An 18,335-nucleotide genomic window follows, 5' to 3' on the forward strand; every position below is an offset into this window, starting at 1 on the left:
AACCCAGGTGAGAGTCACAGAAAATATTTTTAACAAAATCATAGAAAAATATTTCCTAAACCTAAGGAAAGAGATTCATATCAAGGTTCAAGAGGCATCCAGAACACCAAATTGATGAGAAGAAACTCCCCATGACACATAACATTCAAAATACTAAATGTATAGAACAAAGACCAGATATGAAAAGTCACAAGGGGAAAAGACCAACTCACATATAAAGGGAGGCCCATTAGAATAACACCCAACTTGTCAGTGTCAACTCTGAAAGTCAGAAGGGCTAGGAGGGATGTTCTGCCAGCTCTGACAAATCACAGATGCCAGCCCAGAATACTCTACCAAACAAAACTAACAATCACAGTCAACAGAGAGTAAAAACATCTCATGGTAAAAACAAAACAAAACAAAACAAAAAACAAATTTAGGCAGTTTCTGTCTACCAATCTTGTTCTACAGAAGTCACTAGAATGAAAACTTAAGTTTGAAGAGAAGGCTAACTACACCCAAAGAGGACACTAGGAATAAATAATCCCAACACAGTTAATCAAAAGACAGCAAGAAACCTACACCAAAATAATAGGACTCAATAAATTCTGTTCATTAATAACTCTCAATATTAATGGTCTCAATCTCCCAATAAAAAGACAGACTAGCAGACTGGATTAGAGAATAGGATCCATCTATCTGCTGCATCCAAGAAATGTACCTCATCATCAAGGACAGACACTGACTGGGGGTACAAGGATGAAAATAAGCAAATGGACCCAAGAAGCAAACAGGTGTAGCTATTTTAATGTCTGATAAAATAGACTTCACACCAAAATTAAAGGCTACAACAACTCTAAATATTTGTGCACCAAACATGAGGGCACCCAAGTTCATAAAAGAAACACAGTTAACAATCAGGTATTGACCCTAATGCAGTGATAGCTGCTGTTCTCAATACTCCACTCTGGACAGTAGACAGATGACCCAGACAAAAATTAAACATGGAAACACTGGAGTTAAATAACATCATAAATCAAATGACGTTCCATGAAAACAATAGAGAATATACTTTCTTCTTAGAAATTCATGGAACTTTCTCCAAAATTGACCACATATTAGGGGGAAAAGGCAACTCTCAACAGATATAAAATATTGCAATAACACCTTGTATCCCATCTGGGTATCAACAATAGAAACAACAAAAAGTGTACAGACTCATGGAAGCAGAAGAACTCACTACCGAATGAAAATTGGGTCAAGACAGAAATCAAGAAGTAGATTAAACACTTTTTAGAACTGAATGAAAATGAAAGTAGAACACACCTGTCCTAGTCGGGGTTACAAATGCTGTGATTAAACATCATAACCAAAATAACTTGAGGAGGAAAGGGTTTACTCAGATTACACTTCCAAATTGTAGCCTACTATCAAAGGAACTCAGGACAGGAACTCAAACAGGGCAGGATCCTGGAGGCAGGAGCTGACGCAGAGGCCATGGAGGGGTGCTGCTTACTGGCTTGCTTCCCATAACTTGCTCAGCCTGCTTTCTTATAGAACTGGGACTACCCACCCAGGGATGGCCCCATCCATCGTAGGCTGGGCCTTCCTCCAACAATCACTAATTAAGAAAATGCTCTGTAGGCTTTCTACAGCCTGATCTTATGGAGACATTTTCTCACTTGAGGCTCCTTCCTCTCCGATAACTCCAGCTTGTGTCAAGTTGACATAAAACCAGCCAGCACAATACCCAAACCTATGGAAAACAATGAAGGCAGTTCTAAGAGGCAAGTTCATAGCACTAAGTGCCTACATTAAAAAAAAAACCCATAGAGATCTCATATCAATAACTTAATGCCACACTTTAAAGCTCTAGAAAAACAAGAAGAAATAATACCTCCCAAAAAGAGGAGATAGGAAGAAATACTCAAACTCGGAGCTGAAATCGTTAAAATAGAACTAACAATACAAAAGCAAGAAAAAGAATCAATGAAATGAAGAGCTGGTTCTTTGAAAAATCAACACAATTGAGAAACCCTTAGTGAAATTAACCAAAAATAAAGAAAGAAGATCCAAATTAATAAAATTAGAGATGAGCTGGAGATTTTATAATAGACACTGAGAAAATTCAGAGAACCATAAAGGACATGCTTTAAAGAAAATCTGTAATCCATCAAACTGGAAAATCCCTTCCTTCCTTCCTTCCTTCCTTCCTTCCTTCCTTCCTTCCTTCCTTCCTTTTTCTTTTTTCTTTTTCTGAGACAGGGTTTCTCTGTGTAACAGCAGCCCTGGCTGTCCTGGAACTCACTTTGTGGATCAGGCTGGCCTCGAACTCACAGAGGTCTGTCTGCCTCTGCCTCCCAAGTGTTGCTATTAAGTGAAGAGGCATTTTCTAGTTCTTTTTACAAAGCCATTATTATTCTGATACCAAAACTACACAAAGACTCCTCAACAAAAATTACAAATCAATTTCCCTTTATGAGCATAGACTCTAAATTTCTTAAAAAAGTACTTGCAATCTGAATCCAAGAACATATAAAAGATTATTCACCATGATCAAATTGGCTTTGATTCAACACATGTAAATCAATAAACATAATCCACCATATAAACTGACTGAAAGACAAAAACCACATTAGATGCAGAAAAGGCTTTTGACAAAATCCAACATCTCTTTATGATAAAAATCCTAGAGAGACTAAGGTATAAGGGACATACCTCAGTATAATAAAGGCAATTTATGGTAAGCCCATAGCCAACATCAACCTATATGGAGAGAAACTCAAAACATTCCCACTAACATCGGGAACAAGACAAGGCTGTCCACTCTCTCCATACCTATTCAATATAGTACTTGCAGTCTTAGCTAGAGCAATAAGACAACTGCAGGAGATCAAGGGGATACAAATAGGAAGGGAAGAAGTTAAAGTATATTTTTAAAATATTATATATATATATTTATTATTTTTTTTTTTACATCCCAACCACAGTTTCCCTTCCCTCCTCTCCTCCAAGTCCCTCCCAAGTTAAAGTATCTTTATTTTCAGATGATATGACAGTATACATAAGTGACCTCAAAAATTCCACCAGGAAACTTCTACATCTGATAAACACTTTCAGCAAAGTAGCTGGATAAAAAAAAATCAGTAGCCCTCCTGTATACAAATGACAAACAGATTGTAAAAGAAATCAGGGAAACAGTACCTTTCACAATAGCTTCAAAAATATCTTGGGATAACTCTAAGCAAGCAAGATAAAGACATTGAAGAAAGACATTGAGAAAGACACCAGAGGATGGAAAGATCTCCCATGCTTATGGCTTGGTAGGAGTAATGTTTTGAAAACAGCCATCCTACCAAAAGTAGTAACAGATTCAATGCACTCCCCATCAAAATTCCAATACAATCCATCATGGAGATTGAAAAAACATTTAACTTCATATGGAAACACAATAAACCCCCCAATGCTAAAACAATCCTGGAGGTATCACCACCCCAGATTTCAAGTTGTTTTAAAAAAGGTATAGTAATAAAACCATCATGGCATTGACATAAAAGCAGATATGTTGATCAATGGCATATAATTGAAGATCTAGACATAATTCCACCCAGCAACAGACACCTAGGTTTTGAAAAAGAAGCTGAATACACACACTGAAGAAAAGATAAGCATCTTCAACAAATGGTGCTGGTTAAACTGGATGGCTGCATGTAGAAGAATGAAAATAGATCCATATCTATCACCCTGCACAAAACTCAACTCCAAACAGATCAAGGACTTCAATATAAGACTAGATACTCTGCGTCTGATAGAAAAGAATATAGAGAATAGGCTTGAACTCATTGATACAGGAAAGGCCATTCTGAACTTGACCCAGTAGCACAGATATTAAGACCAACAATAAAGAAACAGGACCTCATGAAGCTAAAAAGTGTCTGTAAAGCAAAAGACATCATCATTCTAGCAGCTAGAAGCTTACAGAATGGGGAAAACTTTATCAATTATATAACTGATAAAGAGTTAGTATCTAGAAAAAATGAACATCAAGAAAACAAATCACCCAATTTAAAAATGTGGTACAGAACTAAACAGAGAGATCGCAAAAGGCAAAATACAAATGACTGAGAAATACTTAAAAAATGTTCAACATCCTTAGTTATCAGGGAAATGCAAATTAAAGCTACTTTGAGATTTCGTTTTACCCCAGCCAGAGTGGCCAAGATCAGTAAAATAAAGGACAGCAATGCTGTGAGGACGTGAGAAAAAGGAAATACTTATCCATTGCTGGTGGGAGTACAAGTTTGTACAGTCACATGGAAACCAGTGTGGATATTCCCCCAAAAGCTGGAAGTCAATTGATCAGAAGATCCAGCTCTATTACCACTCTTGGGCAATATCACAAAACTCTGCATCTGACTACAAAGATACTTGCTCATCCATGTTCATTGCTGCTCTATTCATAACAGCCAGAAATTGGAAACAGCTTAGATATCCATCAAGTGATGAATGGATAATGATAATGTGGTATGTTTATACAAGGGAATATCATTTACCTGTTAAGAAAAATGAAATTTGCAGATAAATGGATGGAGTTGGAAACAATTACCCTGAGTGACATAACCAAGATCACAAAAGACAAATAATGCATGTCTTCTCTTTTATGTGGATGTTAGTTTTTAAGCTTTGGAGATGTGTGTTTCATTCAGAATATCCAGAGGTCAGGTATCAAGTAAGGCATCAGAGGAGAGGAGGGAATCCTCTAAGAGAAGGAAAAGAGAATATAGTATCATAAAGAGATAAAGCGTAAACTAGAAGTATTAAATGAGGAGGAGGATGGGAGGGCAGCATAAAGGAGGAAATATGGGGAGGGACAACTAACACTAAAGGCCTTTTTGAAAAGCCATAAGGAAACCCACTACTATAGAAGCTTCCTAAAATATATACATATATGAAAGGAATTTAAATGGACTCACCATATAATGAGGTAGACAAGGCCCCAACTAGACATCTTATGCCACTAATAAAACCTCTAGTGCTAGGAATGGGTTATATGTTGTTGAGTCATTGGCCAAAGAGGTCTTATAGACCTCTACAAACATCACGGGCTATTGCCAAGGCTACTGGTTACTTCTCCACAACCTGATCATTAGGCCCTATTGCTGAAGACATCATTTATTTGTATCATCGAACGTAAGAGAAATCAAACTGGTGCCCAATTAGAAGCTTCACTCCTACTGACTAGCATTCATATGCTGGAAGGTGTTCTGCATGCTACTGAAAGAGGGACGTCATTATCAATATCACCCATGTACAAACCTGTGACCTACAACACCGACCTGCCTGCAACATGTACTGCTGCAATAGTAGCACAAACATTGTGGGCGTAGCCAACTACTTCTGGATTGGATTTAAGGCCCACTCCACGAGACGGAATCCGTACGTTACATTAAAGTGGCCAACAACCCGAGACTAGATAGGTGAAAGGTCCTAGGGGAAACTTATTATTATTCTGCTAAAGAAACAGGAATATGTACAATGACTCCTAATGACATTTGGCCACACCCATAGATCAGTGCTTCACTCAACTCTCACCAGAGAAGCTTCTTCTTGCAGTAGATGGTAATTAACATGGAGACCCACAGGAGGGGAGGTGGAAAGACTGTAGGAACCAGAGGCAGTGAATGACTCCAAGGAAGCAGTTTCTTCCAGACACAAAAGAACTGGTACACATAAACACTCATCGAGACTGTGACAGCATGCAAAGGACCTGCACAGGCTGAAACTAGAAAAAGTTCTAGCACTGAGAAGGGGAGGTGGACACAAGTCCCACCTCAACTAAGACGCTATTTGTGATTGATACATGCTAGGAAACCTCCTTTCCAGCTTTCCCTGTGTGTACTAGACGAAACAACATTCCTTTCTTTTACAAAGACAACCCAACGAACTACCTTTTTAGGGAGTTTGCTTTTCAGTGTGTGGGGCTGATGAGATGGTTCAGGAGGTAAAGGAATTTACCTGCAGCCAAGCCTGATGACCTGAGTGTGATCCCAGGGTCCCACATGGTGGAAGGAGAGAAATGATTCCTGTAAGTAATCTCCGACTTCTATATGTAGCATGGCACATACACACCATGGCACACATATGCTGTGGCTCATGCATACCCCAACAATAAATAATAAAAGTGTAATACATTAAAGTTTGTAAAAAGAGCTTTCATGGCTACACAGCAGGCACTGGTTACTGACTTCAATGCCAGCTGTGAAGACTGGGGTTATATTTTAATAGTAAGTTTTTCCTCATCATCATCTATGTGTCTGGATAGTCTTAAAATTAACTAGCAAACATCCCTTCCATGAGGTGGAAGAAATATATGTATTTCCATTTTTCCTGGCAAGTACAGCTAAATTCCTGAACACATACATAAAACAAACCAAAGAAGACTCTGAAATTTGGAAAGAAGACAACTAGCTAGGGACCTTGGAACCAAGGGCTGGCATAGTTGTGAGTCCCTTGGGTTTTCTTTTGTTTTATATATCCCCAGACTTGATACTAGAGACCAAAACCATGCAGACAAACAGCCCCAAGAACAGTATGTTCTTTCTAGTGAAGAGACCCACAGTAACAAAGAGTCCTCTACCTCAAGTGTCAATGGAGACTAAGTGGAAAAAATGTTTTGTATGTGTGTGTGTGTGTGTGTGTGTGTGTGTGTGTGTGTGTGTGTGTAACACTTGTGTGCATGTGTGTGAGCGCTGGTGCCAGGCTTTTCTTTGGAAGTGCCAGGGTCAAGTTTCCTCCCCTGCACAGTGGTGTTAGGGAAAGCCAGCTAAAACAGAAGGCTAAATGAGATGCACGGTCTCAACATGACATAAAAATGTCGACATTTCAGTAGAAAATATCCACTAAACTAAGAACTCAGAATATCTTACACCGAACAACAAAAAGACCACATGATATTTCTGAGATGACCAAAATGTTATAGTATCTGCTAATGAACTTTTCTATGGCTTGGAAAACAGTGGTAAAATACAGCACACAATCTACTATCTAAACACTTTTGAGTGTACAGTTCACATTCACACTGCTGTGCTACTAGTGCTACTACCCACCACCTACAGAACTGCTTCAATCTAAAAACTCAAATTCTATGGACTCTGTCCCTAGCAACCACCACCACTCTATTTTCCATATTTATCAATTTTACCACTCTTGGTACTTCACATAAGTGCAGTCATACAAGATTTATCCTGTTAGGACATATAACAACTTGATGAATCTCCAGAGAATTATGACGAGTTGAAAAAGCTAATTTCAGAAGGTTATATATTGTACTATTCTAAAGCTCATATATATATATATATATATATATATATATATATATATATATATATATATGATTTCATTTAGATAACATTCTTGGAATGACAAAGTTATAAAAATTGGCAATCTGTTAGTAGCTGGCTATTTTTAAAGCTGGGACTGAGAGAGAAGTGGGAGGCATAAAAGGGCAACAAAAAAGATCTCTGTGCTGATGGAGATGTTCTCTGTGTTGCTTGAAATAATGCCAACATTTTGGTTGTGATTTTGTCTCTTCTTTTTCAGGTTTTTTGCAGCAGGTATATATGTAGCACAGGCTGGATTCAAACTCTCTACATAGTAGAATACGGCCTTCAATTCCTAACTTCCATGCCTCCATGTCCTGTGTGCTGGGATTAGGAGTGTGTGTCATCACGACTTGTGACTGTGATGTTGTGCTATTGGGGAAAGCTGGGGAAAGGGTATAAAAGATTGCAATGTTATTTTTCTTAAGTATAATTATTTCAAAATAAAAATTTAGTTAAGAACAACCTAATTCTTTAAAAAGACTCCAGAATATGAACCTATTATTGGAGTACACAGGACTGCTTACTTAACATGTGGTCCCCTCCCAACTGAGCCATTAGCTCTGAATAGAGGCCCAAGCTTCTCATTTGACCTGAGATTTCCTAGCAAAAACTGGTAAAGACTTACGTTCTCATAGAATGAGTCCAGTAATTAAGGGGCAATTGACTGAATGTGTATATAACCACCCAAATCACATGGTAAAGTCCTAAACTTTCAAGTGCCAATATTAGGAGTTTGGGTCATCAGGAAGTGATTAGATAATCATGGCATTCCTCAGAAATAGAGTTAGTACAAGTATAAAAGATCCTAGGAGATCCCTTGTCCTTTCTGCCACCTGAGGTTACAGCAAGAAATGATCTCATCTACAAGGGAGCAGGCTCTTACCAGAGACTGCACTTGGGCCTTAATCTCAGGGCCTTCTCAGCCCCTAAGGCTGGGGAAAGTAAATTTCTATTTAAAAACATGTCTTCATTATTAGTGCACATGTGTGTGCACGCATGCGCATTGAGGAGGAGCACACGCACAGCACAGTAAGCATAGGAAGTTCAAGGACAACATTCGGGAATCGGCTCTCTTTTTATCACGGGTTCTCAGGAGTAAACTCAGGTCGTCACGTTTATGTGGCAAGAACTTCCACTCTTTGAGCCATCTTGCCACCTAAATTATAAGACACTCAGTCTATAACATTTTGTTCTAACAGTCCAAACTAAGACATAAGGTCAGAAGACCGGGGTTCTAGTTCTGACTCCCATTCGTCAACCACAAACGATTTTAACTAAATTAGTACCCTGATTTTTTGAATTTTAAAAATGTCTTCAAAATTGTAAACCCAAGATAAATAATAGTGGCACTGGCTATGGAGTCACTGTGTGGGAATCATTTGAGATAATGGATGTAAAAGTAAAACGTGAATGCAAAGTGTAAAGCACGATATATTAGGCAGAGGTTTTGTATTTGTGGAACAGGCATTTCGTCAATGTATGGAGGTAGCTGATAAAAGTTATTGGCTTCATAAATAATGAAACATGATAAATGGAGACTTTTCTCCCAAGCGTTTGAAACAAAGCAGATACATAGCATATTCAATCAAAAAGAAAAAAAAAGCAATATATACAAGATAAAGAGCTAACAGTGTCACTAAATTACTCTCTGTATAAAAAGCTAGGCATATGGTCATGTTGCAGGGTATGGACAATAACGGGCTGGAAACTCATCCGAGAAGTAGAAAACACCAGCTCCCTAAGAGATGAGAGATAGGGATTGGAACTGCAATGCGATGGAATAAAAGTGGTGAACCAAGTTCCTCAGAGAAGCTGTGGGAGAAGTCTCTCACGGAGGCTACGCAGATTGATAATAGTCAGTGTGGAGTTACAGTAAGTCTACTTTTTAATTTGTATATAGAAGACAGAGTTGAAGGTCTAGATGAAGCTCCTGGCTTAGAAGTGGGTAGTTTTCCTCTTCTTAGAAATCCGAACTGTTGAGTGCTGAAGTTTTTTTAACACTTAAGTTCATAGAGGTCAGAATTCAACCACTCCGGGAGAATTCTAGGTCTCTTCAGTCACTGACAGTTGGCACCAGACTGGCTTCCTCCTGTACTACATTGTGATTTGCAGATATTGGTATAGAAAGGCCTTTGAGGGTCTTCTATGCTATCACATTACCAGAATTTCATCTTTGTAATTTTAGGTTAAAGTTTTTCAATGAAATTAGATTTTCTTTTTTCTTTATTTTTCTCTCATATAATACATCCCAACCACAGCCTCCCCTCTTCCCAGCCCCTACCTCCCCTCTCCCCCAGATCTATTGCTCCTCCGTTTCCCTTCAGAAAAGAGCAGGCCTCCCAGGAATATCCAACAAATACAGCATAACAAGATGCAATAAGACCAGGCACAACCCCTCACATTAGGGCTGGATGAGGCAACTCAGTAGGAGGAAAAGGGTCCCATGAGCAGGCAAAAAATAAACAAATACAAACAAATGAAATACTAGTAATGTGAGAGCATAGATGAACCTCACAGGAACCAAAGAAATCTTCACTGAAAAGAAAAAAAAATTGAATGGGACCAAAATACAGATCTTTGTTCCTTCTACTTTATCACCTGCCTCTGAGAAATGGTGGAATAATAATAAGCCTTTTTACAAAATTAATATAATCATAGGGGAAAGAATTATATCAGGCTCCAAAATACAAAACAATTCAAGATGCCTGGTTGTCTTGCTATTCTGACCTAATCCTTAGTAAACTTGTACTAGAAAATTCCTACCATTAACTATATTTCATAAACACAGAGATACTTTGTAGTGGATATCTGCATTGTAATGTGAATTTACCATAAAACTCATATTAGAAAGCATCATTCTATATGAATTCTAATATACAAGACATTTTGGTTCCTTAAAATCAGCTCAAAGTTTAATATTGCTCTTTGACTTACAGTTTGGCTAATGAGACTCAGAGCACTTTTTAAATGGCCCCAAATTTCTTTCAGAGAATACAGAACTATGTTTGATACTCCATCTGACACCAAAAGGTCAATCAAGTTGCGCATGCATTCACTGTAAAACAAAAAGAGAAAAAGTCATCCCATAAGGAAAGAAATCAATGGCCCCAGGGCTAAGAAGTCAAATCTGACTCTCATCCACATAAGAGCTTCACAACATTCCTGCTTTCCTCCATTTTCGCTTGCTTCTAACCTTGGAAAACAGATTTTTGAAGGTGTGAAGGGGTCAATCAGTCCTTCCTTTGATCATGCCTGTGGCTGTCTTTTTAGACAAAAGCATTTCCCTCATGAAGGAATTGTTTAGCATATTTGTGTGTGTGTGTGTGTGTGTGTGTGTGTGTGTGTGTGTGTGTGTGTGTATGGGCTCCCTTGTATGAAGGTCAGGGGATAACTCTCCAGAGTTGGTTCTCTCCTTCCACTATGTAGGTCCTGGAGACTGAACTCAGCTCTTCAGATTTCAAACCAGGTACCTTTATCTGCTGTGCCATTTTGCTGGCCAAATTAGTCCACTGTCATATTTTATGAGCTGATTCAACTTAGGGGCATTTAAAGGATCATGCTACCTCTTTAAGTGGACAAAGGACATGGGATTTAAACTGGAAAAAAATAGAAATTTCACTTCTCAGAACAGAAAGACTGTAATGAACTTTTCCAGAAAAAAAACCCACATACCACCTAATATTGATACTTAAAGATAAGCATTAGAAAAAAAAAACAAGAAAATAAAGAAAAATGTTGAAGATGAGCAGTGGCAACTAATTTCTGTTCATTTGGGGTATTTAGTAAATGACATGAAGGAAGGAAGATACATAGAATTATTTTATTTTATGACTAGACAAAGAAAATCAAAACACACCCCTTTTTTTCCTCCCCTGGGACCAGCAGATTCCTTGATCTTCCTTAATACTCCCCGGTGTCTAACACAATTCTCACTACAGAGCAGTTCACCAGTTAGTTTCCCTATCATCTTCCGTGTTGGTCCAGTTGATTATGGTGGGTGACTTACGGGACACCGGCTGATGTAGGTGTCAAATTACATTTACTTACCTGTATTTCAAAACATCAATTGGCTCTTTCTTTTTGTGGATCAATAAAAGTTTTTTCAAGGCCTTCCGTGCAACAGTAGGATAGTGTGCAGGCTTATCCATAGCTAGTACTATAGGAGGGAGGGAAAGGTTATAAACACCATCATACTCTTATTCATCACAGTTTTCCTGCAGGACTACTGCTTACACTCTCTAATGGAACAAGACTCTCTCTGTCTCTCTGTCTTTGTCTCTTTGTCTCTTTCTCTTTAACACACACACACACACACACACACACACACACACCCCAAATTTTATAAAATTATGACTCTACAGATGCTTTCAGAGAGAATCTCTCATTTTCAGGCACAATACTATAGTAGGACTTTCAGGTTTTCTTTTTTTCTTTTCTTTCTTTTTTTTTTGACAGAGTTTCTCTGTGTAGCCTTGGCTATCCTGGAACTCGCTCTGTAGACCAGGCTGGCCTCGGACTCAGAGACCTCATTCCCCACCCCCCACCCCAACTCCCCCAACCCCCCCAACCCCCGCCCACACCATGCCATTGTAGGGATTAAAGGCGTGTACTACCACCACCCAGCTTCTGGTTATATTCTTTCTTCAACAAAGAGTTACGGTTCTGTAACCATGCACAGAGCCCTCAGGTGATGCAACTATCTTATGAACCACAGTGAACGGAAGGCAAGCTAAGAAAGAAATAGAAGCAGATCAATAAAACGCTGCTAGTCAAAGCCAGAAAACACTACATTATATTGCTTTGTTATTGTTGCCAGATGCTAAAAAACAGGATGCCTTTGGCATTACTGTATTGGAGATAACTGTCCCTAAGACTTCCAGATGCATTCAACAAGCCTATAGAGCAGTTCCATTACATGAGGAGCGGTAGTCATCAAGTATGCCTCATTGGTCTCATGGCTCTAGAAAATCCAAGGCAACTAGAGTGTACTGGATGCTACCTAATACCTTTACTAATCATGCTCGTGCTCTTGAGGAGAATAACAGGCAAAGGGGAGATAATCAGGGCATTTCCTGAGTATACTCCCCAGACAGCTTTGAGCCCCACAAGTCCTACACTATAGCTCAACTAGAATTTGAAAACAACAGTTGCATTAAAATATTTCTAAAATTCTAGGGGAGTAAGATGGCTCCATGGGTAAAAAAAAAGGACTTGCCATCAAGTCTGATGATCTGAAATCCTGGGGCCCATATTGCTACAAAGAGAACTGCAAGTTTTCCTCTGACTTTCATATATGTCCATACACACACACACACACACACACACACACACACACACACACACACACACTAATATAAATACTGTATCAAAATATTCCCAAATTTCTCTATACATTTTAGCAAATTAGTAAGGTTGAGTCATCTTTGATCTTCAAAGCAGCTATTTATCATTTCTAGCTACCTAAATAAAGCTAACTTTCCAAGGTTTGAGCTTCCCCTATCATGTAGTTACATAATTAAATTCCACATATAGAATACATTCGAGCACCTATTATGAGCAATGTTCTCCACTAAGATTTATCAGTACAATACATATATGTAACTATTGCTCATGACCTTAATGACATTATAATCTTATAGAGTAAAAAAAGATAAATGTATAAATAATTATAGTTCAAAATAGTTTAAGAATGCCACCAGAGAGGGAGAAACAATGTAGCATTAGAAAAACTCATTTCCCATCTCAGTGTTAGAAGAGAGAAAACAGTAGGCTCTAAATGGCACTGGCCTTACACAAGCATCAATAAAGCACTTACATGCCATTGTTTCAAGTGTCCTGCTTTCTATATCAGGCATTTCCCATACTGAATCCAGGAAGCTGTACAGTGATGGATCATTTGTTTTGGTTTTAATTTCAAACTCATACAACAGAAGCATTGCTCCACAGTCATCACCTGAAAAGTCTCCTACAGAAAAGGCCAAGTTTAACATTTTCTGTTACTGCACATTAGTACTCTCTCTTGGTCTAACCTAACTGGACAGGTTTTCCCACAAGGAAAAAATCATTTCACTTACAATTGGAAGGTCATACGAGTCTCTATCAATAGACTTTCAACATTTTAATATCTATAAGCACATCACTATGTTCACTACCCTGTAATGCATTTACTAGCATTCCTTACATATTCTGAAAGTTCCCTTGTGATGCTTGTAACTAGACTGAAAACGTTCTGCTGTTATTGATAAGATTCTTATTAATATACTTGTCTCCTTTGAGCTTGAACTTTTATCCATGCTCACTGTCATGGCTGAATTAAACAGAAAATACAATTCTGCATGAACTAACTGGTTTTATTTTGAGCAAAAGAGTTTCCAAATTTGTTTCATTCACTAAGTCAATAGTATATCTTGGCTTTCATCATGGAAAGAATCTTATTTCAGATGGCATATACCATACTTTGTGAGACAGTTTTATTTGCCTTCTATTGAATAAATATTTGAGGCAGCTGGGTGCAGTAGCAGGATATGGTAGTGCATGGTATGGTGCTACACATTTGTAATCTTGGCACCTGGAATGCTGAGGGCAGGAGACTTGAGAGTTGAAACCCAGCCTGAACTACAGTGAAAGACCCTGTTAAAAATGTTTTAAGGTATAGAATAAGTACAATAAACAGAATGAAGTGTCTCTAAACGTCAATAACAGATGGATGGGTTTCTATACCCTACTCCCCACTTTAAACCACAATTTGAATAGAGTTCAGAATGATTTGTTGTGTTGTGTTTTGGTTTGTTTGAGATAGAGTCTCCTTATATAGCCCAGGTTGGCCTAAAACTCTCAGTCCTGCATCAGCTTGGATTACAGTATGTGCCATCATGTCCAGCTAGAGTTCATAATCTAAAGTCAACTTTTTGTGCATGGAATGTTCTCACTTCAGTACATACGCTGCATAATAACAAATGGCTAAATCAGTCATGAATAAAATGCTGGATTAATTATTATGTGACACAATTCCTAGGGAGATGTGAGAAAACATCTACTCATGCCAGATAGGGTACTTGAAGATAGACCAAAGTAAGCATACTACAAAAGACAACTAGGTGAACCAAAGAATTTTATTGGTATCACTTGCAGGAATATCACTGAGGGGTTACTTATGGGAGCAGAAATGACTCAAAGACAGCTGCATCACCAAAAGCCCACCCTAGCATGAGTGACAGCTCATAAAAGCAGGAAATCTGGAGTGCATTGCACAAGCTACAAGCATCTCAACAGGCTGCAGAGTGTCCTTTTGAGGTAGCTCAGTTGTTTTGAGCCTCTTCTAGGCAGCTTGCTGGTCTCTGCTTCTTCCAGGTAGCTCTGCTGGAGAGTGTCTCTCAAAAGTTCTTCCTACTTAAATATGCCTGGGGAGGAAAGGACCTAGTGCATCTGGTCAGTTTCAAGGACTTCCTGAAGCCATTGAGTTGTTTACTTCCTGAGTTTAAGGAGTTTCCCTACAGCAGGGATGTTTTACTTTCCCCTAGAACATCCTGGTGTTTTACCTCCCTACAAACATCCTGTGTCTTAATGAGCTTCCCTTAGGATATCCTGGTGTCTTACTTGCCTTTGAATATACATCCTGTCTTAAAATATCCCATTGATGCATTCCCTTTTATATCCTGGGTTTTAATGAACTTCCTTCTAAGATAAGAAGTTTTAATCATGGAGGAAACTGCTACACAACAGAGTGCTCCCTTTCTGAAAATGCTTAGGAGCAGAAGTATTTCAGGAGTTTTCTAGATTTTGAATACTTGCATACCTATAAGATATATTGAGAATTAGACAAAATCTAAAGACAAAATTCATTTGTTCTGTTATATGTCTATGCAGAGCATGAAGGTAATTTTGTATGTCTTCTCTATCCTTCTCCCTCCTTTATCTCTCCTTTCTTCCTTTTCCTTCTATTTATTTGTATGTGTATGTATGTGCATAGGCACTGTGGGCATGTGGAATTAAGAGGACAACTTGTAGGAGTTGTACCATATGGGTCTTGGGGAATCAAACTCAGGTTATCAGGATTGACAGCAAGCCCCTTTACCTATCCAGCCATTTTTCAGGCTTTCTCCTCACTTTTTAGATAGGGCTTTGGCTATGTAGCCAAGGTTGGCCTTGAATTCATGGTCCTCTGTTCTCCTCCACCTCTTGAGTACTGGAATTATAGGTGTGTACCAATGTACCCAGCTTATATAATATTTTCAGTAGACTTTTGTTTTGACTGTGACTGGTCATATGAGGTCAAATGTGGAATTTTCCACTTGTGGAATTAATGCCTATCCTAAAATGTTTGGATTTTGGAGAATTTTGTGATTTGGATTTTCAGATTTCAACCTGTAAAATAAATTGTAATTTAAAATCACAGCCATAGATACTCAACAAACTTCTATACCTGTTATTACCAGTACTGAAGTTGGAAAATGATTCTCTCACAGTTATATGTTATCTCCTAAATATTACTATCATTAAATTTAAAGAAACTTTAGTGGGTTCTTCCAATTCTGCATAATTTTCCAAATGAGTTTTCTCTAGTTGCAGAGAATGCTCATTTCTTCAATCATTTTCAGTTGTTCTACTTTTTCAACATTTTCTTTTACTTTTTATGTTTTTTTTTCTTTTACTCCTTCCTGGCCTTCAATCACCTGGCTTCAATCACCCTTTCCAGGACAGTACAACACTTGCTAGCAACAATGGAGTGAGGGCCAGAATAAGACTATTCAATAAAGAAGCTATGCGGGGCCTTTGCAGTCCATTCTACAACATACTCAGTCCAAGCCTTTATACCAAACATCTTTGTAGCTGATGGTAAAACGGCGCTGGTGGGTTGGCGGAAAAGTCAGGCCATGGCAGAACCCAAAGTTAGTTTTTAGAGCTTTATTGGGAGGGAAAAGGGGAGAAAGAGAGCCAGGCCTGGGGGAGGGAGCAGAGCGGGAACAGAGAGAGGAAACACAGGAAGAGAGTGCAGAGAGAGAGATGGGGGTCTGCATCTGGCTTTTTAAGGCAGGGATTGAATGACCATGCTGCAGCCTTGTCCTGCTGCCACCATGTCTCACAACTGCTGTGTCTCACCACTGTCTCCACCATACATGTCCGCGGCTGCAGCCTGACCTATATTCCTTGAGCTGGACCTCCCGGGTGGTCTTGATGAAGTATAGGATGCTGTCAGACCACGGGGTGGTCCACGTGCTTCATACATTCCCAGCCCTTACTCATACCATGATGATGGTTTGGGTAACCTGTGCTGATTCATAGATCTTCCTCTACCTCAGGGATGCCTGAGATAGGAACCTAGGATCCTGGTTTGTTATTTTAACTTTTTATTTTTCTCTCTCAGCTGCAGCCATGGGACATAAGGGCAGATACCAGTAAATTTGGCTGCATAACGGCTTCACGGGAACTTCTTCGAGCTAACGGGCAAATGAAAAGAGTTATTTTATCCCCAAGCTTCCTACTAAAGCTCTGAATCCTTCTCCCTCCCCCTGCCACATGCAATCACTTCTGTCTATCTGACTTCCGCTTTCCGCTCTCGGGCAGTGGGCGGGCTTTAACCCACCTCACCTTAATTCCTGAAGTGAGTGGGCTCTCTAGTGTTGTGTGGGCTGCTTCTGCTGACTCTCACCCTAACTCACCTTAACTCCTCCCCTCATTCTCAAGCTGCCATGAAAGGCACAGACGGGTCTGGAAGCAGGCTAGGAGCCATACAAATAAGTTTACAATCAGGACCCACATAGGGATCACAGTAATAAGGATGGATCTTTAGCCAGAGATCAGTTTATAGCCTGCCTCCTGGCAGATCTTCCAAAAGCTGTCCTCAAGCCAGCAAACATCAAAAAAAAAAAAAAAAAATTTAAGACAGGGAGTAAAATCCATCTTTTGTCCCTCAGACCTCCCTGACATGGTACTAGAACTTAAGTATATGGAGAGCAAGGCTCCTGACCCCACAGGCGAAAGTGTCATCTGTGGCATTCAAGGTGTACCAGGGAAGAGATAAAAAGCCTGAGAAAGCCCGAGAACAAAATTGCCAAGTGCTGGCACTCGCTGTCTCCCGAAAGCTGTTGGGTCCCTGTTTTAAGTGAGGGAAAAAAAGGCCACTCGGGTTAGTGCATGCCCTGCCAGGCCAGGCCCTTAACTGAGCCTTGTTCAAAGTGCCACCTAGAAAGACAACCAGGCACCAAGATGGCATGGGAACATCAAGCTAAAACCCCCAGCAGAGCTAGGCTTGGCCACAGGCTCGTTCACAGGGAACCCAGAACGCAGCATGGAAGCGATCCGTGTCTTTCCTTCTGGACACCAGAGCCACTGACCTGGTCATGGGAGTTTTAGGGTCTCACCTCTCTTTGTTTCCCTATTGTTGGGGTAGGGAGGACAGCCTTACCCACCTCACCAGACTTAATTGTACTTTCAGGGTTACTTAATGGGAAAAGATTTCCAGCTAAGGTAGGAGCTTTCATTTCATTGCTCCCTCCATGTGCCTCACTCCAGACCTGTCAGAAGTGCTTCTCATCCTTGTGCACACACACAGGGCCCTGATCTCTGCCTTGTCCCTAATTCCAAAGAAATAAGTTCTCATGCACCACAAGTTTCTTTCTTCCCTGTTCCTTCTTCTAACTCACTGCTCAGCCAATGGTACAGGACCACCACAGAGATCATCAAGTAAGAAACTGTAACAGCTAAAAGGTATTTACACCCTCAGACCCAAAAGCATCTGGGCTCTACAAAAACAGACTTTAATACAACCATCTATTACTGTTAAATGCTTTCAACAATTGATCACCTGTGTCTCCTGGATGCTAAACTAGTAAAGGAAACAGGTGCCTTAAAATAATCTGTCTCTGATAAAGCTTAAAAACATGTTCCAATCTCTCTGTCTCTCCCATTAACACTAACTAATATAAGCAGAGTACTGAACACCACAAATGGTCACTAATCTTCTCATGTCTG

The 18,335-nt window shown here is 39.5% G+C and overlaps 1 protein-coding gene across 1 annotated transcript in view; it reads right to left on the minus strand.

Moving 5' to 3' along the window:
- Positions 1-18,335, minus strand: part of Tex11 (testis expressed 11) — a 277,802-nt gene that overhangs the window by 12,389 nt on the left and 247,078 nt on the right. Inside the window, exons 25-27 of the mRNA XM_059251477.1 lie at positions 13,180-13,329; positions 11,412-11,520; positions 10,299-10,419 (exon numbers count right to left, since the gene is read on the minus strand). Of these exons, the coding sequence (XP_059107460.1) occupies positions 10,299-10,419; positions 11,412-11,520; positions 13,180-13,329 (380 nt within the window). The remainder of the gene's footprint in view (positions 1-10,298; positions 10,420-11,411; positions 11,521-13,179; positions 13,330-18,335) is intronic.

This window comes from Peromyscus eremicus, chromosome X, assembly GCF_949786415.1.
Source record: "Peromyscus eremicus chromosome X, PerEre_H2_v1, whole genome shotgun sequence".
In the NCBI taxonomy this organism is placed as follows: domain Eukaryota; kingdom Metazoa; phylum Chordata; class Mammalia; order Rodentia; family Cricetidae; genus Peromyscus; species Peromyscus eremicus.